General features: G+C 49.4%; 1 protein-coding gene across 14 annotated transcripts in view; it reads left to right on the top strand.

Annotated features, from left to right (window-relative positions):
* The window catches only part of WDR37 (WD repeat domain 37), a 143,314-nt gene that overhangs the window by 15,733 nt on the left and 100,942 nt on the right, over nucleotides 1–26,639 (top strand). For 10 of the 14 annotated variants that reach the window (XM_072749660.1, XM_072749655.1, XM_072749651.1 and 7 more), the window contains exons 4-11: nucleotides 2,263–2,358; nucleotides 2,729–2,793; nucleotides 6,414–6,549; nucleotides 8,036–8,107; nucleotides 11,455–11,499; nucleotides 13,591–13,667; nucleotides 19,480–19,720; nucleotides 20,984–21,125. In XM_072749660.1, coding sequence (XP_072605761.1) covers nucleotides 2,263–2,358; nucleotides 2,729–2,793; nucleotides 6,414–6,549; nucleotides 8,036–8,107; nucleotides 11,455–11,499; nucleotides 13,591–13,667; nucleotides 19,480–19,720; nucleotides 20,984–21,125 — 874 coding nt within the window. The remainder of the gene's footprint in view (nucleotides 1–2,262; nucleotides 2,359–2,728; nucleotides 2,794–6,413; nucleotides 6,550–8,035; nucleotides 8,108–11,454; nucleotides 11,500–13,590; nucleotides 13,668–19,479; nucleotides 19,721–20,983; nucleotides 21,126–26,639) is intronic. The other 4 variants (XM_072749652.1, XM_072749659.1, XM_072749649.1 and 1 more) reach the window with 1 other exon arrangement.

Below are 26,639 nucleotides of genomic sequence, written 5' to 3'. Positions count from 1 at the left end.
TTGTGCCAGCCTCACTTGGCCACATTGCGATTTTATGAAAAATAAATGCATCTCATAACCACTTCTACACAAAGTACACTGTATATTGAGAACTTCCTGAATGTATTATCTGTTTGACTTATTAAAGGTAAATCAAAAGAATTTTTTAATTAGCTTATTAGCTGTGTTTTTTCTTTTGAAATTTTATTTTAGAAGGAATGCCTGCCTTTGCTTAAAGAATCAAGCAGCACAGGGGCTCCTGGCCAGCTCAGTTGGCTCTTGATATTGGGGTTGTGAGTTTGAGCCCCACATTGGGTGTAGAGATAACTTGCAAAAAAAGAAAAAGAAGCAATATAAAAAGATAATTACCATTATTACCCTTGCCTGTCGACCTATTCCATTCTGCAAAGGAAAACATTTTCTGCATTTTTTGCTTTTAGTTCTTGTGATTATTTTTGTAAACGTAGTTCACTTTTAACTTGTCAGCTTTAGGCCATGTGCACTCAAGCTTCCCTGTGGAACATCAGGAAACAAACCTGTCCTGTACCTACTCACTGTTCCATGACTTCACAGTGCTAATTATTTTTGTAAGGTGTGTGTTGATAAAATCTATACTATGCAAATGTAACTATAATCTGCTCTTAATGCTTTCTACCGTGATTTCAGAATTGAGTAGTAGTAAACAGCATTTGCATTAAAATAATTTTTGCTCTAGAACTAAGTGATGTGATTGAATCTGTAGTGAAGAGAATGTAATCCCATGTCATTTAAACTCTGCTCTTCAACAATTTAGTGTTTTGTTTTTGGATTCTTATTTAAGTTCATCTTGGAAATTTATAGAAGGAGAAATTATTCAAAGTTTTTATGCGGTAAAAATTAGGTACCATGCACTGCTTCTGATTTTTTTTTTTTTTAAGATTTTATTTATTCATGAGAGAGACCGAGAGAGAGGCAGAGACACAGGCAGAGGGAGAAGCAGGCTCCCTGCGGGGACCCTGATGCGGGACTCGATCCCGGGACTCCAGGATCACGCTCTGGGCCGAAGGCAGACGCCAAACTGCTAAGCCACCCAGGGATCCCCACTGCTTCTGATTTTTAAGGGTTTTTTTCTTTAAAGTATCAGTTGTAATGACCTAAGTGTTAGTGAGTGTCTTTTGTGATCTAAGGCCTTCTGTCTTATGAATTCATGCAGTTAGTTGAAGAAAAGAATAGGATTACAGGGGTGCCTGGGTGGCTCAGTCAGTTAAGTGTCCGACTTTTGATCTCGGCTCAGGTCTTGATCCTCAGGGTCATGAGTTCAAGCCCTGCCTTGTTCTCCATGTGGAGCCTACTGAAAAAAAAAAAAAAAAAGAACAACTACAGGATCACAAATGACTAATGCTAGAGGTACTTTGAGTTTACACAGTTTCATGCTGACTGGTTTTGATGGCGCCCCCATGGCCTGTGAGTGACAAGCAGGAGCGCTCAGGTGGATCAACTCAGAGCCTTTGCCCTCAGCCTCTCCATGGCCTGACCCAGCCCCTTCATCTCCCTGGAGCCCGAGAAGAGGGTGCCCGTGCTGGGAGGTGGCATGGCGTAGTGGCAGGTGCACAGACCTGGTGCAGGGGGATGTGTGGCCGCGTCATGGTCCTGCCGCGTTGCTGCCGTGGCTGGTGTCTGTGGCCAGGTCCCTTCCCTGGGTGTTGCTCATCGCTGTGGGTGGACGAGGAGGCCTGTTCCGGAGGCCTTGGTGCCAGGAAGAGCCTCAGCTGAGTGTCTGCTGATTCTCTTCTTGATGACAAATGTCCTTCCTCTTCTTGCGCTATGGCTCCGTGCTTCCTAGTTTCGTCTCCTCACTGTCCTTCAGTTGTTCGTCTGTTGTATAGGATCCTTGCTTGGCGCTCTGTGGTGCCACACAGCAGTGGCCGCACTTTGTCGTGTGTGTTTACCCCAATTTCAGTGTCCTCAGCTGGACTCTACACATTTCACTAAATTTTAGACGGTCTCAGAAAACTGTCCATGTAGAGAGTAACGTACAAAGGCTGTGAGCTGGAGTGAAGTCCAGGAGCCATGCTCCAGAGCCCTGATAGCACAGTCCTCCCGCTGGGGGGGAGTGCGGGAGGGAGGGGGCTCCGAGTCTCTGACAGGCGTCTTGAGTTTTTTGAGAACTCTCTGAACTGTGATCTTGTGCCTCAGGGGCACGTTCATACCTGCATTAGAGGTACTTCTGTATTGACGTTCTTTTGTACTCAGGTTCGGGAAGTGCGTGCCTTACCTCTTTGAAAACCACTTTTTTATTCCCAGTGCGTCGGGAAATCGAGACTCTGAACGAGCGCTTAGCGGCTGAAGGACAAGCCATCGACGGCGCGGAACTGAGTAAGGGCCAGCTCAAAACGAAAGGTGAGGGCGAGCGCGCCTGATGGGGTTGCCCCAGCCTCCCCCCGGGGCCTTCCCCCTGGGGTTGCCCCGCTGCTCCCAGCCGGTGGGGATGCATGGGACTGAGTGCGGGGCCGTGGACTGATTTGCTCGGTGCTGTCAGCAGTCCTGGGCAGGCCCGGGCGGAGAGGGGGGAGGAGGCCCTGGAGAGCCCGGCCTCTCGTTGCTGCAGTGCTGTGACTGCCTCACCCGCACAGACAGATGTACCCTTGGCGTCCACCGTCCTCCCGTGCGGGATGAGAGCTGGAGTTGGCTGGCCCCGGCCTGCCCCGCTGAGGTCGGCCCGCCCGGCGGCTGTGCGGGTGTCCCGACTGTCCCTTCTCTGTCTCTGCAGCCAGCCACAGCACCAGCCAGCTCTCTCAGAAACTGAAGACCACGTACAAGGCCTCCACCAGCAAGGTATGCCGGGCGCTGGCCCTCGGGCCGCTCCTGTGGTATTTGCGCTGCGCCGACGTGTACTTGAAGCTGCACATTTTCCAGTTAGAAATGTGTAACCGCCAAAGAGGAGCTTCTGGTGTGTAGAGACGCTGGGCTTTTGCAGGGAGTACCCTGGGTGTGCACACCGGCCCGCTGCTCCGCCTGGGTACTTGCTGACGGTCAAACGTATTGTCTTTTTTGAGGGAAGAGACATTTTGCGTTGTTCTGTGGCTTGGGGCAGAGGCTCTGCGTGTGGAGAACATGCTGCCGGGAAGCAGCGAAGATGCGCTTCTGAGCCACAGCCACGTTTCCCCATTTAGCCTCCTCTTCTTTCTCATTTTCTAAGTATCGTGTCTTCCTGAAGGTCTGTCTCCAGGGCTCATAGGGACACTTGTGATATTTTGGTTTTTAAAAGATTATCTTGTTCTGACCCTCTGAAAGTGGCAAGGATTTAATTATTTGGAAACAAGTTTACCTGTGAGGAGGGAGTTCTGCGGTAAGGTAATATTTTGCAGTAACTTTGTGTGCATTTTTACTTTGGAGTGTTTTGAATATACAAAAGATAAATTAATTCATGACTGTAACAAATGGACATTCCTTTTGCTAACCCTGAGGGAAAAGTTGAAATTTGTGGTGAGTGTGCTGTGGCAGCGTAAGTAGTTCTTGGTAACGTCCTGCGTTTCCCATTGTTTTCCTTGGGCTTGGGGTCACTGAGCCGGACGTCCACGGTGAGGTTAACTGCAGTCAGTAGAGCACATGCGGTCCTACGGCTGCTTCTGTTGATTTGAAAATTTTTAGTACTTCGTTATTAAAATATGAATGTAGATTACATTTTCTAATATGAATGTAGATTACATTTTCTTGTGTTTCCTTTGATAACTCTAGAGTAACAGTGCTTAATTAAAAAAATTTATTTTGTATTTAGCTTATATTTAAGTTTTTAGATGTATTAACATTAAACTTTTATTCAAAACGTGTTGTAAGATTATGTTCTTCGTCATCTGACCTCGGTATGTTATTTTGAAGTATATTGTTCATTCCACTGGGTACAGCTTATTTATACAATGTACAGTGTTAGAATTTGGGGACCTTTAGGGTATTGCTGAAGTAGACGATGCAAGGAGTGTGTAAAGTTATCCCTTATTGGCATTAGTGAAAACCAAGATTTGGGCCAAGGGAAGGATACGTACTAGAATACTCTGCTTTTAAAAAAAATGTATTACAATATATTTAAAGCCCCAGTCATTTTAGATCTTTCAAATTAATGTCCATGTATAAGAAACATGCTATTACTGATCTTTATTGTGCGCAGAAAGGAATAATATTGTGAGATGTTGTCTAAAACTTGAGGAAGGACTCTGATACCAGAGTCTGACCCGTGGACTCTGATCCATGCTGCGGCGTGTGTTCTTGGTGGTAGCACAAGGCGGGAGTGCACTTAAAGGCAGCAGTACTTGCTTCCTGACTCAGCCCTGACGGCGAGCAGTGTGCTCGGTGCTTGGTGCTCCCACGTGTGCTCAGCGGACCAGAAGAGGCCTGTCTTCCTGGGCACCTGAGGACGGGCCGCTTGTGTCTGCCAGGAGGAAGGTGTGCCCGTCTAAGTGGCAGTTGCTGTAGAGAAACTTCTGGAATGTACATACATGTTTTTGTTTTTATTTATTTATTTATTTATTTATTTATTTATTTATTTTTAAAGATTTTATTTATTCATGAGAGATAACAGAGAGAGGCAGAGACACAGGCAGAGGGAGAAGCAGGCTCCATGCAGGGAGCCCGATGCAGGACTCGATCCCAGGACCCTGGGATCTTGACCTGGGCCAAAGGCAGACGCCCAACTGCTGAGCCCCCCAGGCGTCCCTCATACACGTTTTTATAAAGATAACTCACTCTGTGAAAAAGCCCTTCCAGTTTTGTTGAAGTGCTTTAGGTTGTATCTTAATTAAAACGATAACTAGGACGACAGGTGAAAGCATCACTTTGTCACTTCATTCTGCTTTTCTGTCATGAACGTTCACTCTGAGTGATTCAGTCTTTGTGGGGCCTCTGCTGTCTTGAGGGAGTCAGGATTTTTAAGAACAAAGCATAGTGAGCGTTTGGAAGCAACACATGAAGTGATTTGTTACAACATTAATGAATTGCATGTTGTCTGCTTCCAAAATCCCACCAGACTCGGGGTTGGCATGAGTGTTGAGTGGTGACGTTCTGTTGTTCCTGTATGCGTGGGGTTGGCGAGGAGTGTGGCTGTGGTGGCTCATGTCTCCGGACAGCCACATCTGTGTGAGAAAGGGCAGGAGGCTTCAGACTTACGTGGGGCGGGCTCCGCACCTTCTCGGGCTCCATTCTCTCCTGTGTTCCGTTATTGAACGTCTTGGTGGCAGCTTACACCAGCAGAGAACTTGTCCTGTGTTGTGGGGTCAAGTGTCACTAGTTTAGATGCGATAGGAGCTTTCGGCAGGAAAAAGATGATGATGGGTTTGCGTTTGAGCGAGTCCTTTTATAAAATTCAAACCAAGCCAGACGAATTTCTGCCGAAAGAGTCCGTCTTCGTTACACATGCTGTATTACTTCTCCTCGGCTTCAGAGGACAGTTGGATTGTTCACACCCAAGTTGATGTAACAGTGGATCGTTTTGTAACGTCTTTATCCTAAGAATGAATTTAGACTGATTTTCTGGGCTTTGTTAAATCAGTGTTCAAAATAGCTGTTTAACCACAAAGTTGTCTTTTTCACTTGATTTTATAGTTTCATTATTCTGATTAATCTTTTATTCTGATTTGCTTAAACGCTGAAAAGCCATTCCGTCTGAGAACAGTTTAAAAACCAAACTCTGAAGAGTTGTGTTTCATTATTTCCTTTCTCATGCACTTTCTATTTTTCCTTGTAAGAGAAAGTGAGATTTGTTTGCTGTGTGTATCATACGAGACCATTGTCACCCTCGTGTGTACCTTTGTGGTTCTCCTGTCTGTTCCTGTCGGACTGTGCGCTGCCCGGGGCCGGGGCCACTGTCGCTCCACGTGCGTCTCCTAGAGCAGTGCCGGCCCCAAGCATGCGCTCAATAAACAGTATTGGACAAACCTTGTCTGTTAGAAGTGTCGTCTTTGGATTCCTCCCCACCTTGGGCTCTTTTCCTCCTGATAATATGTGGTTGGTGTAAATTACCAAAAATGGGGAAAAAATAAAATTCTTCAATAATTCAAGCAATTTTAAGGGTGTGGGTATACCTTCCCGACTTTGATGTCCTGGCAGCTCTTTAAAAAAAAAAAGAAAGAATCTGGAAATTTGGCTGATGGTTTGGATTTGTAGAAGAGCCTTGCAGCGTGTAAACAGACCCTTCTCTTCTCCGTGGGAGGACACACGTGATTTGCCAGGGGTGTCAGGGTCTTCCGAGGCCTTAGGATGGCCTTCATTCTTCCTTTGTGACACCCAGCTGGAGGGATGCTGCTGCTTACACTTACGGTGTGTTCCCTTAATGCTTGAAATAGCCCGTTCAGAGGCTTACACAGTTCAAGAGTTCTTACTCAGTTTTACCCTTTTTTTTTTTTTAACTTAAATGCATTTGGTCAGTAAATTGTCTATAATACTCCTTCCCGTCACGGTTTTAGATCGTCTCCAGCTTCAAGACCACCACGTCGAGGGCCGTGTGCCAGCTTGTGAAGGAATACATTGGCCACAGGGATGGCATCTGGGACGTCAGTGTGGCGAGGACACAGCCCGTGGTGCTGGGCACCGCGTCTGCTGGTGAGTCTACAGCTGCTTCCTCCACTTCGGGCACAATAGCCAGTGCAGACGCCTGACCTGCCCATGTTGGTGGCAGCGTTGGCTCTGGACTCAGGCAGGAGGCCGAACAGTCATTGAAACCAAAGCACGTGGCCCTGCGTGCTCCACGGGTATCGCTGCAGTCCGCTGGTGTGATGTCGTGTGTCGGCGTGAGCAGACACTGGCATTAGGTCAGAGTACTGTTCTCGGCAGCATAAGGGAGAATGTCGTTTATACAGACCAGGTAGTTTTTTTATTGGCTTTCTTGTTACTCCCAGTTGAGTGCGTATCTGCTTGAATAGTGAGGCACGGCCAAGGGAGGGGCCTTGTGGTCTTGTTCTAGGATTTAAGTGGAAGCAGGACCCCTGGTAGCCCTGTTTGCCTGTGGGACTCCCAGGGCAGGCAACAGAAATCCTTTTTTTCTCGTTAAAGATGTTTTTTTGAAAGCTATCCAAGGTGTATAACCTAATACTCTTTCAGATTAAAATTGTTAAAGTTAAAAATGGTGCTCACTTGTTGAAAATGACCTTTCTACCTTGTGAGAAGTTACTAGGTTCTGCTTTTTATTTTTTAAGATTTTTGTTTATTTTTTATTCATTTATTCATGAGAGACACAGAGAGAGGCAGAGACACAGGCAGAGGGAGAAGCAGGCTCCATGCAGGGAGCCCGACATGGGACTTGATCCAGGGACCCCGGGGTCATGACCTGAGCCTAAGGCAGATGCTCAACTGCTGAACCACCCAGGGATCCCTGGTTCTGCTTTTTAAAGAAGAAGTAGAAAATGTTGCAGCAGTTAGAACCATGAAGAAAGTTCTCTTTCTTGTTTAAAATTGTATTTACACACGAGCATTTCACCATGTTTGGAAATTACAATTAAATGAGAAAGAGTCCTTTTTTGGTCCCAGAATTTTTTTTCTTTAAAGATTTTATTTATTTAACACACAGAGCACAAGCCTGATGTGGGGTTTCATCCCAGGACACTGGGATCATGGCCTGAGCTGAAGGCAGATGCTTCACTGACAGAGCCACCCAGGCACCCTATCTCAGAAATCCTGTTTGGATCATTTGCATTTATTTCCCAGATTTTCCTGTTATATGAGAAGAAAGGCCCAAAAGAATATTCTTATTTTAAATAATTCGTAACTGAATTTGGGTTTGCATTTCATTGTTCCGTGATACTCTGGAAAGTGTTAATTCAGCAAAACAACAGTCTTGTCCTGTAGGGACTCAGGCGAGATGCAGTCAGTGTGACAAGGCGCTGGGAGTCCCAAGTCCCTGGTTTTCTATTTACTACTTCCCTGGCCTCAGTTGACAGGTCACCAATTTCTGTCTCCTCGGAAATGGTTTGATTAGTTAATTATAGATTAGTGTAGAAGAGATGCTAGTGAAAATGTAACTTCTCCCTTTTATTGAAATGGCCATAAAGTTGGTGATGGGTCAGTTACTCTTGTTCTTTGTATCTTGCAGATCACACGGCTCTGCTGTGGAGTATAGAGACAGGGAGGTGCCTCGTCAAGTACTCGGGCCACGTGGGGTCAGGTGAGCAACCCTGAGCTGGTGGCGTCTTCTGATGGGAGGTGTGCTTAACTGGTTGCGGGGGCAGGTGGGTCCGTGGTGGGTGGTCAGGGAGGTGCTGTGCCTGGAGCAATGTGAGCCGCCCTGACCGCAGGTAGGACTTGGTGTGCGTTGCCTTTACCGTTGCCTAGAAAGCCCCAGGTCAGCGAGTTTGGAACTGAAATACATGTTTGTCAAAGGCCGTGTGTTCATTTCAGAGGTTCCTCTTCAGCCTGATGCGGCTTTGCGTGTAGTGGGGCCCCGAGGGGCTGCTGTCGTCTCTGGGCTTCCTGCCTGCATTTCCTGCTGCAGCAGGCGCAGCAGCTTTTCCTGCCCCCTGAGTGCCCCCTGCGGGGGCCCCTTCCTGCATCTTGCACACTGCCCTCTGGGGGCCCTCCGCGCCAGCCTGTGTGCTGCCTCCCGGCTCCCTCCCCCCACACTGCAGACAGGTCCAGGGAGTGCCTGGCTTCGCCCCACAGCTCGGTGTGCCCCCACCTGCGGGCCTGGGTGAGCCCTCTTTGCGCAGCGGGGGCGTATCGGTTGTCCTGTTGGGGCTGTGAGCCACACCCCTCTGTCGGGGTCTCGTGTCCTTCCACACGGAGTCTCTTCTGGGGGCCGCGGGACGGCGCCTGGACAGGCGGAGGCGGTGCTCAAGTGAGCGTGTGCTGCAGCCTTTGTCTCCTTGCCGCGTGCTTGTTCCTCGAAAGACCTGTATACGGTGAAACATGTATACGTCGCCTATGAATGAAGCGGATGTTTGGCCGCCTGTAAAGTACGACTGCAGTCCCCTGCCTCCTTACTCCACTTGCCCAACACGGAGCCACTTTAACACCTTCATGTATTCTGCTTTTTTCTTCCATTTTTCTGAATAGCCTGTTTTATTATTTCTGAATTTTTGAGCTTTAGACGAGTGATTCTTCCTGAGGCACCGAGGATCTGACCTGCTTGCTCCCTTGCCACATATGTCACCCTCCACTCTTGTCCTCGCCAAGTAGCTACAGCGTGACGCATTGTCAAACGGATACTCAGATTTATCTAATTATGGCGACGTGTGTATTGTTCACAGCTGTCCATGTACGTGCTCTACTTGCCATTGCCTTTTTATTTGGCTGGTTTCTGTGTATCCCAGACTTATCCCTGTGCTCCACCCCTCGTGTGACATTCCTTGCCCGTGGCCAGACTCAGCGCAACATCTCTGTTTCCTAGTTGTCGCTCTTCTCCCTTCTTTGGAACCTCCCCTCCTGCTGGCAGCTTTGACCCCCAGCTCTTCCGGGGTGTCCTACGCGTGTCCCTTCCATGTCCCTTCTGTGCCAGCACATGGGGTGCGGCGCCGCCCTGGGTTTGGTGAGGCCGGGTGACACGCAGTGGGACGCCGGTGTGTCTGGCCTTCCCTTCCTCTGCGGCCGCTGTCCTCCAGAGCACCGTGTGTGTGTCGCTTGTGTCCTGGCTTTTGCTTTCCCCGCTGGAGGGTCCCTTGAACCTACCCAAAGGGTGGAGTTCTCCCCGGGATTTCTCATCCGTGTGACTCACTATAGGTGGTGCGACACGTGTCCATCCGTCCTGGCTGGTTCCTCGCGTGCGGGTCTCCTGTGCACCTGTCCTCTGCCTCAAGGGTCCCATGCTGAGCTGCGCAGCTGCCCCTGCTGGAGCCGCCGCGCCCACCTGGAGGCCTCCGTGCAGGAGCTTGTCCTTTCTCCGTGTGCTGTTCCTCTGACGTTTGTGTTAAAGTCGGCATACAAACCATGTATGGATCGGGTGTCTTCGAAGCTCCCTGTGGAGACCATGTGTCTGCTCCCGGGCTGGCCCCTGGGAGTTGAGCTAGCTGCGTGTGGGGGCTGCTGCCAGTCTTTGACGAGGGTGCTTGCGGGGCTCCCTGTCCTCTTCTGCATTAGCCACGATGTGCTGACCTGGGGGGCGGCGTAGCTCCAGCTCGCCCGCTGCCTGTGGCTCCTGAGCTTGCCTCCAGTCCCGCGCCCGTTCAGTGGGACTGCCCCTCAGTGAGATCCATGCTAGGTGTCATGTATTATGCCAGTGTAGGCAGTGCTAAACATAGCCAGCATGGCAGCTGCAAACAGTCATTAAGCGCCTGCTGTATGCCAGTTCTTGGCCGAGCACTCAGCACGTGTTCTTTCACGCATGCCTCATGGGGCCTGTGAGAGAAGCTGTGTCTGTGCCCCGCGTCACCAGGAATGAGCTCCAGGTCACATAGACGTCAAGGCGCAAAGCGGCCGCTGATCTCACAGTTGCCCCTTGACACTGGGGCGTTACTCCACATGACCGTTGGTAGTTTAGGCACAGCTGCCACTGGCTCTTCCCACAGTGATCTGTCGTCTAGAGTTAATAGGGTGTCTTCTAGCACTTCCAGTTCCTCAGAAAAATAGAATCCCAGTGACGTAGTTGGCTGAATCTTCCAGAAAGCCCTTGCTCCGGTTTGCTGAAACTCCTGTGTGTTCTTTTGCACACCGTGCACCTGCTCCCGTGTGGGTGTGAGGGCCGATGCCCGGTGTGCCCTGACCCAGGTCAGCTCTGTCAGGGTGACTGGGAGACAGGGTTGCCGGTTCCCCAGGATGAGCTCGCTAGGGGAAGGGAGGTCCCGGCGACCAGGCCCCCAGCCTCCGTGTGCCCCCAGCCTCCGTGTGCCCCCGGCCTCCCTTTGCGTGCCCCCCAGCCTCTGCGTCCCTGGCCTCTGCCTGCCCCCCAGCCTCTGCGTGTCCCCAGCTTCCGCGTGCCCCACAGCCTCCATGTGCCCCCGGCCGCCATGTGCCCCCCGGCCTCCGCGTGCCCCAGCCTCCACCTGCCCCAGCCTCTGTGTGCTCCTGCTGCTGTCTTGTCCCTGCACTCCCTCCTCCATCATGCAATCCAGCGCAGGAGCACCCCCTGGGAAGATTACCACACCTGGAGGAGGACGCTGTCCGCTCTGATCCTGACCTGCCCCGAGCTGGCAGGGGCCTGCCTTCTCCGTTCCTGGGGGCTCCTTGAACGGGACAGGAGGAAGGGTGGGCTGTCACCCTGCGCCTGCTGTATTCCTTGTCCATATGTCGTCTAAGTGTGGTTTCTGTTTCATCCTGAAGTATTTTAACTCTAGGTGGTTTCTTTATCTATGAAAAAGATTATTCGTATTCTTCTGTGTGGCCTGTACTTTGTCGACATGATAGTTTATATTCAGTTGTGTTTTTGTGTCTCTAGTCTCTTATGTGTTTATTCGTTGCCTAATTGAATGGATCTAATATTGAACTATTATAATTCTTTTAAAGTTTCCTTGTGATACATGCTGTAGTGGTGATAAGTATTTTAAACCTGTTTTTGTAATTTCTTTCTTTTTTTTTTTGCAGTAAATTCTATAAAGTTTCATCCTTCAGAGCAGTTGGCTCTTACTGGTATGTTGATTTTTTTTTTTTTTTCCTTATGAGCAAAGTTATTGATGATCTTGAAAGAGCTGCCTCTCACTGGTGCCTTACACAAAAGTCACAAGGTCATCAGTAGCTGTTTCGTGTGAAACTTGAGAAATGGAGAAAGAAAAGCACATCGAGTAGAACTTTTTAAAACCATCATGGATCGTGAGTTAGATGAGCTCCTGTAAGAGTGCAGGTGACCCACCGGGAGGTCCTCTACGACACCCATCCTGGTTGCCTGCTTTCCTGCTTGCCCTGGGTGTTTCTCTGCCGAGGGCACTGGGTTCTCTGCAGCCCTGTCACTGCTGCCGAGTTCCTAATCCTGCACACACCTGAAACCGAGAGGGGGAAAATAGTGGCCCAGGTCCTGGTGATCTGCAGGGCCAGTGTTTTTACTCCTTTCTGAGTAGGGCTCCTGGGCTGTGGGAGTGTGGGTTTGCTACCATTTTATATAGTAGTTGTTTTTTTTTTTTTAATTTTTATTTATTTATTTTTTTTATGATAGTCACAGAAAGAGAGAGAGAGAGAGGCAGAGACACAGGCAGAGGGAGAAGCAGGCTCCATGCACCGGGAGCCCGATGTGGGATTCGATCCCGGGTCTCCAGGATCGTGCCCTGGGCCAAAGGCAGGCGCCAAACCGCTGCGCCACCCAGGGATCCCTATATAGTAGTTTTTAAAAACACTTTCATTGTTGGGCTGAGGAGTCTGAGACGCATAGTCTCCTGTGACTTTTGGGGACCCTGGCAGTGATCTTGAAGGTTAAATGGTTAAATGTTTGGAAAGAGTGGAAGTCAGCAAGCTTTTTTGTGAAGGACCAGAAGTAAATGTTCTTATTTTTGAGGGCCACATGGTCTGTCACAAGTACTCAGCTCTGTGTTAGTGTGAGAGCGGCAGAGGTGGTGCCTGGGTGAGCAGCCACGGCTGTGGGCAGCCAGCCATATCTTCATGGTGGATAGCAAAGCCTGCCTGGCTTTGGCCCGTGGGATAGAAGCCAGAGGATGAACGTGGGGCTGATCAGGTGCTTTTCCACGGGAGCAGAGTGTAGTGGGAAAGTCACTTTGGGAGCCTCCTGCGTGAACAGGCCTCGACCACAGCTAGTTGATGCCTGAATGAACAATTGGGGAATAAAGTAAGGGGGACTGTCCACCTTATGAAGCTGTTGGGTGTGTGACCGTGAAGAGGGAGACCAGTGACTAGCAGAGGTGGGGCGGGGAGGAGATGAAGACACTTGAGAAGAGCTGCTGGAAACCAAAGCAGAGCACATGGCGCTGGACAGAGGCCTGCACGACGGGGGTTTGCATGAGGTCAGCCGGGGAGCTCCTGTGACAGCATAGGAAATGTGCACCACCCACACAGGCCGCTTTGGTGGACATCGGCGGCCACGGAGAGGAGTGGGTGGCAGGTACCCGGTGAGGGTGAGTGCAGATGCCTGTCTGGCCTGTCCGTGGGCCGGTGTGTGCCCTCACTGCCCTGTCTTTCGGCCCTGTCTGAGTAGCACCTTGCACGCTTGGCAGGGGCAGGTAAGGTCTCAGCACTCACGGGGGCCCGGCAGGTGGTGAGCCCATCTGTATGGAACGGAGGGAACACACACTTGCACGGGAACGCCTCAGAACCCTCACGGTCAGAAGCTGCAGCGTAGCGTGTGATGGGTTACTAGAGTTCTGAGGTTAGATAGATGGTGGATAAAATATAGGTGTAAATTTTGCTTGGCCCTTTGTAGCTTTTTACCCCAAAATGAAAGGGGGGATATATTTTTTTAAAGATTTTGTTTATTTATTCATGAGAGACCAGAGAGAGCAAGAGGGACAGAGACACGGGCAGAGGGAGAAGCAGGCTCCATGCAGGGAGCCCGATGTGGGACTCGATTCCAGGACCCCGGAGTAATGCCCTGGGCTGAAGGCAGGCCCTAAACCACTGAGCCACCCGGGCTGCCAGGGGGGATATTTTTAACCACTGTCTTAATCATACACTGAACCTCCTGTCAATGGCTCAGGATCCCGGAGTGACAGAGCCTAGCAGAAAGCACGTTTTACATGTGTGCACCCTGGGTAATTGTCCCCTTATTTCTGTCCTCAGCTTCTGGAGATCAGACCGCCCACATTTGGAGTTACGCTGTCCAGCTGCCGACACCGCAGCCCATTGCCGACACTACTGTAAGCAGCACCTTTACTTACCCTGAAAGCACGACACGGGGTATGTTGGTTGGGTTCTGGACACTTGCAAAGCTTAGGATAAATCTGTAGTACCTTGTGGATTGGATGTATGTGATCCCCTGCCCCCTCATCCCAGGGTTGGACGCCCTAACCTGCCAGTGTGGCTCTATTTGGAGATGGGCCTCTAAGGAGATGGTAATAAGGTCCTGAGGCTGGGGCCTTGGTTCCATGGGGTTAGTGTCCTTACAGACACAGAGAGCTTGTGTGGCAGCCGTGGGAGGACGTATTGATAATCGAGGAAGGCCCTCACTGGAAACCGAACTGGCCATGCCTCCATCACGGGCACCCCGTGTCCACACAGGCCAAGACGGTGTTGAAAACGCGGGGCTTTCATTTACATGTGCATTGTTTGTTCTCACCCCACTTACCTTGAATGCTAAACATTTGCCATTAATATTTAAAAGTTGTATCCTTAAGTCATGTTTCTGTTGGTAAGGTAAACCACATAAGTCCGTTCATGTGATTATCATGAGGTTTTGCTGCAGTTAGGGAGAGGTTGTGTATTGAGGCTTAAACCGCAGAGCCTTGGCTGACCTTTGTCCTGTCGGGTGCAGCTGTTCCCCTCAGCCCAGCACCCTGTGTTTGTGGCCACACGGAGACCTCGGGCGGCCTCCCGAGGGAGACCCCTCCCCGGTTTCCCCTGCTGGGCAGTGTTCTGCTGTCTGGTCTTCCCAAGCGGTTAGTCTGTCCTGTGCTGCGAACGCGGGTGGAGACCCGCCAGGCACCTGAGCCCAGGAGGAGCTGGCCTGTGTGCTCAGGCCGTAGTTGGACGGGAGGATGGCATGTCTTTACATTCAATTGTAAATTTTTTAAGGGTTTATTTATTTATTAAAGATTTTACTTATTTATTCATGAGAGACACAGAGAGAGGCAGAAACACAGGCAGAGGGAGAAGCAGGCTCCCTGCAGGGAGCCCGATGTGGGACTTGATCCCGGGACTCCGGGATCCCGTGCTGAGCTGAAGGCGGCTAGACTGCTGAGCCACCCGGGCTGCCCAGGATTTATTTTTTTATTTGAGAGAGAGCATGAGCGAGTGGGGGGCAGTGGGAGAAGGAGAGGGACACTCAAGCAGACGCCTCACTGAGATCAGAGCCCAACATGGGGCTCGATCCTAGGACCTGGTGATCATGACCTGCGCCAAAATCAAGAGTCAGTCGCTCAACTGACTGAACCACCCAGGTGCCCCCATTTTTTTTTTTTTTTTTTAAGCAGTTTAAATGTTCTCTCTGGAGATGGACTAATTAATAAATTCCAGTGGTGAGTAAGAGTTTTCTTTAGTGAAGAAGTCTGAACAGTTCATTTTTAATTGAGTGCATCTTTATCGCAACATGTTCTCTCATTATGGAATAATCAGACTTATCTTAGCCTTTGTCGCTTATGACTTCGTCCCTTAACGTAGGTGTTCACTCAGGAAGTACTGCTGACAAAGGACAGGGCGGAGGGGAGGCCAGGGTCCCCTCAGAGGATTCAGAGAAGGAAGGCGTTAGCTGGCTGTGGATTTGTTTTCAAAGAAAGAAAGAAACATGCCAGTTCTGGCAGAGGTAGGGAATTATGTCCGGTACTTTGATGAAAACCAAGTAGAGGGCAGCCCGGGTGGCTTAGCGGTTCAGTGCCGCCTTCAGCCCAGGGCCTGACCCCGGGGTCCCGGGATCGAGTTCTGCGTCGGGCTCCCCCCATGGATCCTGCTTCTCCCTCTGTCTGTGTCTACCTCTCTCTCTGCCTCTCTGTGTCTCCTGAATAAATAAAAATATAATCTAAAAAAAAAAAAAACACCAAGTAGATTATTTACAGTGTTAAATTGATTTTTTTCTTTATGATTTTGCTCGTGTCGGGCTGCCTCAGGCTTGGGGGTAACCTGAATGGAGCTGAGCCTGCATCCAGCAGGGAGCAGAGCTGCCACAGAGCCTTGGAAGGCCCCTGCGGCCTGCCCTCCGCGCCGCCCCCAGCACGCACGCTGCGCTAGTCTGCAGCATTTGCTGCTAGTCGTGGCTCACGTTTCCTTACTGCTTCTCCCACATGTTAGAACAGATACTCATCTGCAAAGATTTTGTTATTTTCAGCAGTACAGCTTTTAGACAGATGTTTTCTCCTTTTCTATTTTTTTAAAGATTTTAAATTTATTTGAGAGAGAGAGTGTAAGCGAGAGCACAGGTGGGTGGGAGAGATAGAGGGAGAGGGAGAAGCAGTGAACATGGAGCCCGACACTGGACTCGACCCCGGGACCCTGGGATCATGACCTGGGCTGAAGGCAGACGCTTCTCCGGCTGAGTTGCCAGGTGCCCGTATGTTTTCGCTTGTTAATATGTACCGGGGAGTTTTCCTTGGTGTTCACCACATTGGTAAAGAAGTGCTTGGGCGGTGTCTGGAAGCCGTACAGATGACCTGTTAAGTCACCGTGTGACAGCCTTGTGTGACTTGACTATCTTAATATAGCGAGTGGCTTAATTTTTCCTGTTGGGAAGTGAAAATCGAAGCGAGTTACCTGAGTGGCTTCCAGAGGCCCTTCTTGCCCGGGAGCCTGGATTCCGTGAGAGATTCGGTGACTCCTTGGTTCTGGGCACTGCTAGCACTCGGTGCTGTACTTCCTGTTCCGACGTTGTTGGCATTAGAAGCGGCTAACGTGACATCGATTATCCCCAGGATGTGGGCAGAGAGCACACAAACAACTCTCCTCCTTCCCCTGCCCTTTGCCACGTTAGTGTTAAAAGATCTTACAGTTACTCATGAATAGGATTTAGCACATTTGCATTTAAAATATCTTTTAGTTCTTTGTGTAGTTTGGAAAAATGACTTGTGTCAAGGTTCTGACTCCGACCTTTCCACCGTGGATTGTGATAGGTGGGGCGTTCTAAAATGGGAGCCCAGGCCACTCTTCCTTGTTCTTGGCATCTGTTTCGGCACCTGGGGTCTCTCCCCTGGACCTGCTCTGAGGGCATCCCTGTGTTCACGCTTCCTTGTCACTCAGAACCGCCCCGTAGGTGCACTGCCGCACATCTGGGTAACAGTGAACAAAACTCTGAGGATGTTTGGGATTATCTTTGATAGGTCTCTTCTTTCCCTTCTTGTCTTTCATTTCCACTGGTCGGTCACATATTACTGCTTCTGGTTCTTACATAATTCTTGGATGCACTCCTCTCTGGCCCCGGGATACCCCTTCTGTAACATGCACCCAGCGATGCCTGTTGAGCTGCCGCCCCACCCAGCACCCCTCTTCAGCACCTGCCCGAGGCACTGTCCACACCACCCCTGCCTGCTGGGGGCAGCGAGTTTCTCTGGGAGCTGAGAAGCCATGTGGCCCAGGAATTGGGGCCTCCTCCTGTGGGATTTCTAGTGACTGTGTTGCTTCTCCCCTCTGGATGTGGTCAGCAGTCAGGCCCCTCTCACCTCGAGCAGGTTACAGTGCTGGGACCTGTCTTCGTCTTCGGGGCAGGTGCTGTTAAGCCCTAGCTGTCATCATCTCCAGTCCCCACCCCTGACTGGTTCCCTGTCTCAGGCCTGGCTGCCCACATCGTCTTCTCTCTGCATGATGTCAGGAGGGGTGTCTCTGGAGTGGCACTGGTCACCTTGGGGAGCCCTTTGCCAGCCCCTGGCCTTAGTGTGACTCTCCCTGGCTCCAGCTCAGGCTGGATGGTCTTGCTGTACTCTTCACTCCGTGGGCCTGCTTGGCCCCTTCTAGGTGCTGTGTGCTCACCCCCTTACGCTGTCCACCCTGCAGTCCTGCTCAGCTGCACACCACCTGCCTGACGCACTGCGCCCTGCATTTTGCTTTGTAGTCTTTAGTGCGCTTTGAAATTGGTAACTGTGCATACTTACGTGTGTCTAACTTTACTACTATATTGTGAGTCCCTGTCTCCCTGGAGAAATCCCACCTGTTTCCACCAGGCCTTTCCTTTGCTCCCTGCACCTGATCTGTGAGTGTCCTGAGCTGTGCACTCCCAGCATGCTGTCCAGGCTTCTCAAGGATTTCCACCTCCCTGCCTGTCTCTCGTCCAGATCCTTCTAGCCAGTTCTCAGACCCCATGCAGTGGCATCTGTGTCCGTCCCCCCCCCCCCCCCCCCCCCCCGGTTTCCTGTGCAGACCTTGGACTGTTCATGCTCTCCGCACCGTCCTCTGGGCTCAGCTGTGTGTCCCTGCTGCTCTCTGCTGCTCCCTGCTGCTGCGGGGCCTGCTCATCAGCATCCTCCCACCTTGCCGGGCTCTATCCTGGGAGTCCCTACTCATATTTGATGCTGTGACCTTGGTCCACATCTGTGTTTCTCCCACCTTCTCTCTCTTGAGTCTTGTTGGCGTGCATCTCTAACTTCACTGCTCCCACCTCTGCTGCCATGGCCTTGTTCTTGTGGCTCCCAGTCGGCTTCCTTCTTGGGGCTTCTGCACCTGCTATTCCATGGCTGAGAATGCTGTTCCCTTGATGTTTGTGTGCCTCACTCCCTTGCTTCCTTCATGTCCCAACCCAAGTGTTACTCTAGCAGAGAGTCTCTTCCTGATAATTTTGTATCACATAGCAGCCTTATGACTGTCTATCCCTTCATCCGCTGTTTTCCTTATTAGCACCTTTTACTGACTGAGTATACGTATGACATATTTTTATACCGTGTGTGCGTACGTGTGCCCTATATCCCTGCAATGTGTACGTGTGACGTGTTCCTGTTTGACGTGTACATGTGGCCTGTATCTCTGCACTGTGCATGTACATGGGAATTACTTCTCTGTACTGTGTGTGTCTTACTATGTGACATACGTGACCACACTAGTGTGTGTGCGTGCAGGCTTGTGTGTGGTCTGTCTTCCTTGCTAGCGTGTAAGCTCTGTGAAAGGAGGACATTGCCAGTCTCTGGCTCCAAGCTCTCCTCACCTGGCCCGTGCGTTGTTTGGTATGTCTGCGTCAGACGGTGGTCATCTCCCTCCCAGGCTGTGAGACCGCCATGTGGCCTGGCAGCGTGTAAGCGCCTGGTAAATATTTGTTGAATGAATTGGTGAACATATTTCCTTAAAGAGCTGAAGCCTTTATGTTTTCATTTTAGCTTTTAACAAGATACCTTCCTGATATTGTAGGAAAATAAAAGCGAACTCTAGTATATATTCCTATAGCAATAGAATTCTAAGTACCTCCTGAGAACTGAAATATTTCTTTTCTTATTGTGATGAATTACTGACTCTGAATGATATTTTATTACATTTCTACTAATATGTGGTGAACACTTGTAATCATTTTATTTGCTATTTTAGTGGTTAGTGGAAATGGACTGGAGCTCATTTTATTTATTTATTTATTTATTTATTTATTTATTTATTTATTTATTTATTTATTTATTTATTTATTTATTTATGATAGTCACACACACAGAGAGAGAGAGAGAGAGAGAGAGAGAGAGAGGCAGAGACACAGGCAGAGGGAGAAGCAGGCTCCATGCACCGGGAGCCCGATGTGGGATTTGATCCCGGGTCTCCAGGATCGTGCCCTGGGCCAAAGACAGGCGCTAAACCGCTGCGCCACCCAGGGATCCCGACTGGAGCTCATTTGATGTCATAGTGGCCTTAGTTTTTTTTCTTCTTCTACTTGGTCATGGGATCCAGCCAAGTAGATCGTGAAGCCGATAGTGAGCTCCAGTTACGCAGCGGATGCTGTGCTGGTATTGGCCACAATGAAGATTGAGTCCTGTAAACTCAAATGACAACAGTTTGATTGTGTAGCTATGTCCGAAAAGACTCCAGATTCCCAGGGAATTTCTTCTTTGCTCTCACCATCAGCAGCAGATATGTGGCGAAGACGAAGTAGAGTGCTCTGATAAAGATGAGCCTGATGTAGATGCAGACGTGTCCAGCGACTGTCCTACCATCCGGGTGCCACTCACCTCTCTTAAGAGCCACCAGGGAGTGGTCATAGCTGCTGACTGGCTGGTTGGGGGGAAGCAGGCGGTGACGGCCTCCTGGGACAGGACGGCGAATCTGTTCGACGTGGAGACAGCAGAACTTGTTCACTCTCTGACAGGTACTAGAAACGTTTGTGTTTTCCAGTTGTGTATTTTGATTTATGTGCATATGTTTATATCTTACCTTGCAAGTTGCTCCTTATCCAGAATTATCTTTAGTTCCCATGCTATTCAGGTTGTGATTTTTCAAGAATCCTTTTTACATTGGAGAGCTGTTGGTTAGCTACATTTATCTTGAGGGGATTTCATCGTAGCATGTAGTAGTATCTAGATATTTGAAAAAGGGGCGGTCTGTTAGCTCCCTATTACTTTGTAGCAGATTTCCAGAAAAGTGCCTTAAAATAACATGGATTTAAAACTTCATGGTTTCCCTAGGTCAGGAGTTCTAGGCAGATATGCTCGTTGGCCCTTGTGGACGAAGTGGTGTTACCTGGGGCTGGGGATTCATCTGAGGGTTAGGGCCTGTCCTCTTACTACTGTTGTTGGAAGGATTCATTTTGTTGTGGCGTGAGGCTGAGGTCCTTATTTCCTTGCTGCCTGTCAGCTGGGGACCACTCTGAGCATCCAGAGGTGCCCTCAGGTCCCTGTGGCGCCCTCCAGAGGTGTTTCCCACATAATTGTGTGCTGTCTTCTGGATTACTGGAGAACATCTCTTTTAAGGGGCCTGCCTGAGTAGGTCAGGCCCACCCAGAGCAGTTTCTTTTGAGTAACTTAAAGCCACCTGGTTTGGAGGTCTCAATTATACCTGCAAAATCTGTTTTCCTTTTAATGTCCTGAGCTTACCAGAGTGAAATCTCGTCACATTTACAGGTTCTGCCCAAACCAAGGCAAGGTGTCCTCTAGGGTGTGTATACCAGGGATGGGGGTTACCGGGAGATCTTAGAATTATGCCCACCTCAGATGTTTTTGCAAATTTGTCAATAAGTGAATTTCCTCATTGAGTATTAAAGATCGTATTGTACTAACGGCTCCACGTACCATATTATTAGACGTTATTCTGAGAGTGAAGAATTGAGAATTAATCTGTTCACATGCCTAGCCTTTTGAAGAGATTTGCCAGACTTTCCAACTGTCAGGATCAGGAAGTGGGTTCCACTCACACTCCTTTTCCTCATCCCTCTGAAAGGACTTGTAGTTCCTGAGGCAGAACCAGTCCCAGCGTGACCTCATGTGCTATTTTTAAGTGATTTCTTTCTTTTCACTGCCTTCATTTACTTTCACAGTATTAGCAGTAGAGACCATAAAGACTATTGTGTGATTCTTGTGTCTCTATAACTACCTGCAGGTGGATGATCTTGCATTTTTGTCGTCTTTGGTTGTAGGGCATGACCAGGAGCTAACGCACTGTTGCACACACCCCACCCAGCGGCTTGTGGTGACCTCCTCCCGGGACACGACTTTCCGTCTTTGGGATTTCAGGGACCCTTCCATCCACTCCGTGAATGTCTTCCAGGGCCATACGGAGTGAGTCACAGTGATTTAGAGATCTCTCTCTATTTGTGGAAAAGGTTTTGTGGGTGGATATTAAAACTTTATTCTTAATTTCCAACTCCACTGTCTTCCAGAATGGCTATTCTTTTCCTAAATGTTTAGCTCCATTTGCATATTTGCAAGCATTTAGAAGACAAACTCACCAAAGTTCCCACAAGGAATGAGATGGCCAAATGGAGCAGTGGGGGAAGTCAGGAAATGCTCTAGGCGTGGTGGCACTCAGGTCCTCTGCTGAGAGGGCCTGGCCAGAGCTGGGGAAGACACACACACACCCCTGACCCTCGTCTTGTGCCTCCCTCTGCCTGGCCATCTGGTGGGCAGCTCAGACATAATCATTTCTTAACAGAGCTCTTATTTCCTTCCAAAAACTTTTCTCCCGGTGTGTCCATTCCTGATAAATTACATGACCACCTTTCCAGTGACTCTTCCCATGGATGTCCCCATCCCCCCCACCCCTCCATGCCCCACCGGCACCATAAGCAGGACTGCTGTCCTGTCCTACCTCCTGAATGTGTCTTGTCACCTGCTCCCCATGCCACCACACCTCTGCTTCTCTCTGGCAGTGCCTGGCCTGCTTGAGTGTTTGCATGACCAGAAGAGCTCCCGCATGCCCAGTAAACACTTCTTAATGACTGAATACTTGCTTATTTGGCTGCTTGAAAATATAGATTTTCTTCATTCCTTCATAGGAAGCAGTAAATAAATCTGCTTTATGTGTTTGACATTAGAATACTAAGGTTCAACGTGCAGAGTTAATGAAATGTTCACAAGGAAACCAGACAGAGATTTTTAAGAAGCTTGAGATCGGGAAAGAAGCGTCTTACGTCTGAGGTGCACTGTGGTGTTGGTGGTAGGCAGTAGCCAGCACATGTTGAAATCTCAGTGTGTTCAGAGAGCTTCCATGGCTATTTAATCGTGTTTTTTTTTCCTACCAGCTAGAATAACCATAGCCCCAGAAGAGAAGATCTCTAGTTCTCAGTGGTTTATCCAGGGTGGCTCTTGCCATGTCCCTCTTTCATAGGTCTCGGCCACGGAGGAGACGGCTTCCTGTCAGGCGAGCCTGGACAATCTCGAGGGGCAGCCGTAGGGGTGGGCCAGGAGCAGCTGCCCTTCATCTGCATTTACGGCGAGGTTGTTCCGGGCCCGGAGGACGGGGGGAGCCATGTGCTGTCACTGGCACTCACGGCGACATGGGCCCCCGGCACGCATGGCCCTACCTGGAGCTTGCACTTCTCTTCTTCCGGGTGTTCTGTTTTGAGGAGTTTCAAGCATAAGTGAAATTGGGGGGAATAGGGCAGGGACTGTCATGTTTCTCAGGTCAGTTTGACTTTGGGGGTAGTTTAGCAGTTGGTGGGTATATGAAACAATGGCTGTTTTTGAAGAGGTATACTTAGGAGGAACAGAATTGATTATGAAAGGGTTCTTCTGGTTTGTTTTTCTCATGGAGTCAGGAGTGGCTCAGAGCAGGCCTGAACCTATCCGCCCTGGGCCTCTTGCATCCAGATCCCCCAGGATGTAAGTGGAAGCTTCCATTCACTGTAGCTGAGGACCTGTAGGCTTCTGAGCAAAAATAGAATGTGTCCGAGCACCGGTCTTACTTAGACTGTACGTTTTCTCTTAGTCGAGTTGGGACAAACTCTAGCGTGTTTGTTGATGTGTTGTTACAGGGATAAGAACAAGTTCTCCCTTTGGCACTGACCTCCCGCGGTAGGTGTCAGAGAAGGGGAAGTTTTACCTGTTGTTAAGCCTCTGGGTATTGGTAAGGCCTGGCCGGGGGCTTGTTGGCTGTGCCTGAGGACTGAGTCTGTCCTGTTCCCCCAGCCCTGGCCGCGAGCGGGGGGGCAGCCTCTGCTCCCACAGTGTGGAGAGACCCCACACCGCGTGGTCAGCAGGTGGGGCTGCAGCCTGCGTCATCCGTACCAAGCACTCCTCCTGTGTTACGTTAGCTGAAGTCTCTGGAAATCCTGCAATTCAGAAAAGGAGGAGGTGGGACATTTATAGGGTTTTTAGGTGAGCCTGTCAGTAAAAAAAGATTGCTTTTTTTTGGGTCTCTGGCATGGGTTCTTCAGGTGTGAGCTTACAGGACACATTAGTCCTACAGAAGATGGTCCCTGTGCAGGTGATGGCAGTGACCCACACAAGGGCTTGCTTTACTAGAACGCAGGAGCCTAAGTCCCAACCAAAGGCACAGGAGTGGCTGGTTTTGGCTGTGTTCAGTTTAATCCCTCACCTGTGTGGCTTCTCGAACATATTAGGGGCTCCTGCCTCCCCCTGAAACCCTTGGTCCCCCTGACAGACACCCCTGCTGCCCTCAGGTGTTCCTGGTGGCCACAGCTACCGTCGCGGACCCGAGGCTGCATTTCCAGCCTCCAGCAGAGCCTGTCACCGTAGGAAGTAAGTCAGAATGTTCTCTCTGGAGCTCATTTTTACGCCTGCAGGGCTGTCCTCTTGTCGGGGAGCTAACTCTTGGTTTTCCACGGTGACTTCCTTGAGTTCTTTTAACCTCTTTCTTTTCTGAACATTAAAAGCGCAACTCAGCACACTGTTCTGAAGAGCTTTTCTGTTCCTTACTTGTCAGGGTCACCTGAAGAGTCGTAGGTGGAGTGTTCTTTCCGTGGATCATGGCTTAGGCAGAGGCAGTGTTCCTTAAAAATACATGACAACATGTTTCGTTTGGACCTGAAGTGAGTCACACTGTGCAGAGCTTACTATCCTAGGGCGTCTTTTCATCACATACTCTTTAATAAGTATGTTATATTTTAAAGATTTTACTTATTTGAGAGAGAGGAAGATAGAGAAAAGCACACAAGGAGAGGGAGAAGGAGAAGCCAAGTCCCTGCTGAGCAGGGAGCCTGACGTGGGGCCAGATCCCAGGACCCAGAGATCATGACCTGCACTGAGGGCAGACGCTTAACTGACTGAGCCACCCAGGTGCCCCCATATGTTGGTTTTTTTTTAAGGCAAGTTGTAAGGGTATAGGTTTCAAGACTATTGGCCTAGTTTTATAATTTGATTTCTCTTGGATCTGGGAGAGAGATATTTTTTCCTTTTCGTTTCATCTTACTGTTATCCTTGTGCTGCTATGTGGATTCTGTGCCTTTTTGTAAAAGGAGAGTTTGAGTGGGGCGCCTCACTGTAGGGATAGAATCAGTAGCCACATGGGTCCCCTTGAAGTCTGTGTGCCCTTGTTTCTGCTGGAGAGAGAGTAAGCTCCTTGACATAAGTTCTGTTTAAGGTTCGCATTGTAAACGTTTAGAAAGGACAGATCATGGTTTTTTCCTTCTTGATGTGATCCATTTCTGTTTTTCACTGTATTGTGAAAGCTCTTCATCATGATAGGAACTTTACCATAGTAGGGTTTACTTGCTGCAGCTGCGTGGCTGTGAGTGTTGGGCTCGCTGCCGGAGCACCGAGTTACGTGAAGATGAATTTTAGGTACTGTATGTAACACGTTTTCCTAATAGCAAGAATGGGAAATTATACTCTTCTTTGAAATCATAGAACTGTTTAATTGAAATATTTTGGAATGTCAGAAATTTCAGCTGCTGGCAGTTTGTTTTCCTGTTATTTCTGTCTTCATCAGGAGTTAGAACTGAAATCCAGTGCTTTTCATCTAAAATAATGAAATCCTTCTGTGTTCATGTGTGTGTCCCCTGACAGCATAATGCAGTAAGTGAGCTGTTTCAAGAGGGCTCGTGCTGTGAATGGTAGCCTGCCCTTCCCTCCCTGTACGTTGGCGCACACTCCCGGGGGCTGGGGCCCTGTACCCCGGTCAGCGCAGCCGGACCCTGGCCATGTGGGCTGTGCATTCAGGGACATGTCTGCAGGGGGCCTTGATGGTAAGAAGACGTATTCTGAGGTTAAAGCCACTAACTGTCCTTCCTTGGAGAGGAACACGAGAGCTGCCCATTTGGATTGTTCTCTAACAGAGGGTCCAGATTCCTCCCTCCTGGCACCATTGTTTCTCTGTGGTTTTGGTGGAGGCCCTCCCTTTCTGATGCTTTGTTTTGTTTTGTTTCAATTGCTATACAAAGGGACTGACAGTTGAGGCAGTCACTGGTCATTAAGCTTCCTCCATGGGTGGCCAATGACTCCAGTCTGTACCCAGCTGACAGTATTCATAAGTGTGAATAAACTCTGAAATTAGCTCAACATGGGTAAAATATCTGAGAATGCAGAGTGTTTCTTTTTCTGTTTTGCTTTAATTCTTCCCATATAATGATAACTTTATCCTTCAAATGTGAGTTTTGGTATTTTCTTCTAAAGAAAACAAAATACCACATCTAACAAAATTTTCAAATATTAGATGAACAATAATGATTGCTTTAAAGTTAACACATTATTTGCTTTTACTCCCAAATACTCAGGGAAGATATTAAGTACTAAATACCAAATTCTAGGTCTTATATGTATGAAGGTGAAAATAGCTTTGAATTTTGTGTTTTGCGATAAGCAGTTTTTGAAGAGAAAGCATTTTGATTAGTATGACCTTTTTTTAAAAACATTTTTTTATTCATGAGACACAGAGAGAGAGAGGGGGGGAGAGACACATAGGCAGGGGGAGAAGCAGGCTCTGTGCGAGGAGCCCGACGTGGGACTCGATGCTGGGACCCCGGGGTCACACCCTGGGCTGAAGGCAGCGCTAAACCACTGAGCCTCCTGGGCTGCCCGACAGCATGGCCTTTTTACCTGGGTAGTGGTTGATTTTAAGTGTTGGATTGTGTGCGTGGTCAGTGACGCAGGTTGTGTGCAGGCCCCTGGTGTGGGTGGGTGGCCGTCTGGTGACAGAACATGTTGGAGGCTGGGATTTGGGTAGGCTGCATGTGGTTTGAAGTACATTACCCTTGGTGATCACCTGTAAGCCCTTGTCCGGGAGGAGGAGGAGGAAGAGGAGGAGGAGGAGGAAGAGGAGGAGGAGGGGGAGACAGATATGACGACCTATGTGTGGTGCTACGTTGTTCCTCCGGGGACCGGAGGACAGCTCCAGAGGGCCTCTGGGGGGCGAGTGACAGTAGGAAGACGGGGCCTTCATGCCTTTGAGCCTGCACGCCTGTCACTGTTCCACTCCCTGCCCGTGTGCCTGGCAGTCTGATGTTGTCTTTTTTTTTTTTTTTTAAATTACATAGTTTGGAAATAATTTTGAGGTTTGGCGAGTTACATAACTCCTGATCATGGGTGGTTGATAACAGTACCATAGAACCAGGGTTGGGAGAGATGAGGACCCCTGCCCCAGGGGTCGTGGTAAGCTGTGTTTTTGGAAGTGTCCTTTGTATGAGTTAGCGCTTGTTTTGTCATGGCGTCACGGAAATGAGGCAGGAGAGGGTCGTGAATACAGGGTGCGGCGTGAGCGGCTGTGTGGCAGCTCCGCACCTCACATTCGCAGACGAGCCTGTGGTTTTGCTGCAGATGCGGCCGTTTTGCAGGTGTTGGCGTTTTGTGGAGAGATCTTGCAGTCTTCCTGTGTGAGCACCTGCACTTGCCCTTCAC

Source organism: Vulpes vulpes, chromosome 2 (genome assembly GCF_048418805.1).
Source record: "Vulpes vulpes isolate BD-2025 chromosome 2, VulVul3, whole genome shotgun sequence".
NCBI lineage: Eukaryota > Metazoa > Chordata > Mammalia > Carnivora > Canidae > Vulpes > Vulpes vulpes.
The sequence above is the reverse complement of the archived record's forward strand: the minus strand, read 5'-3'. Positions and strand labels throughout refer to the sequence as shown.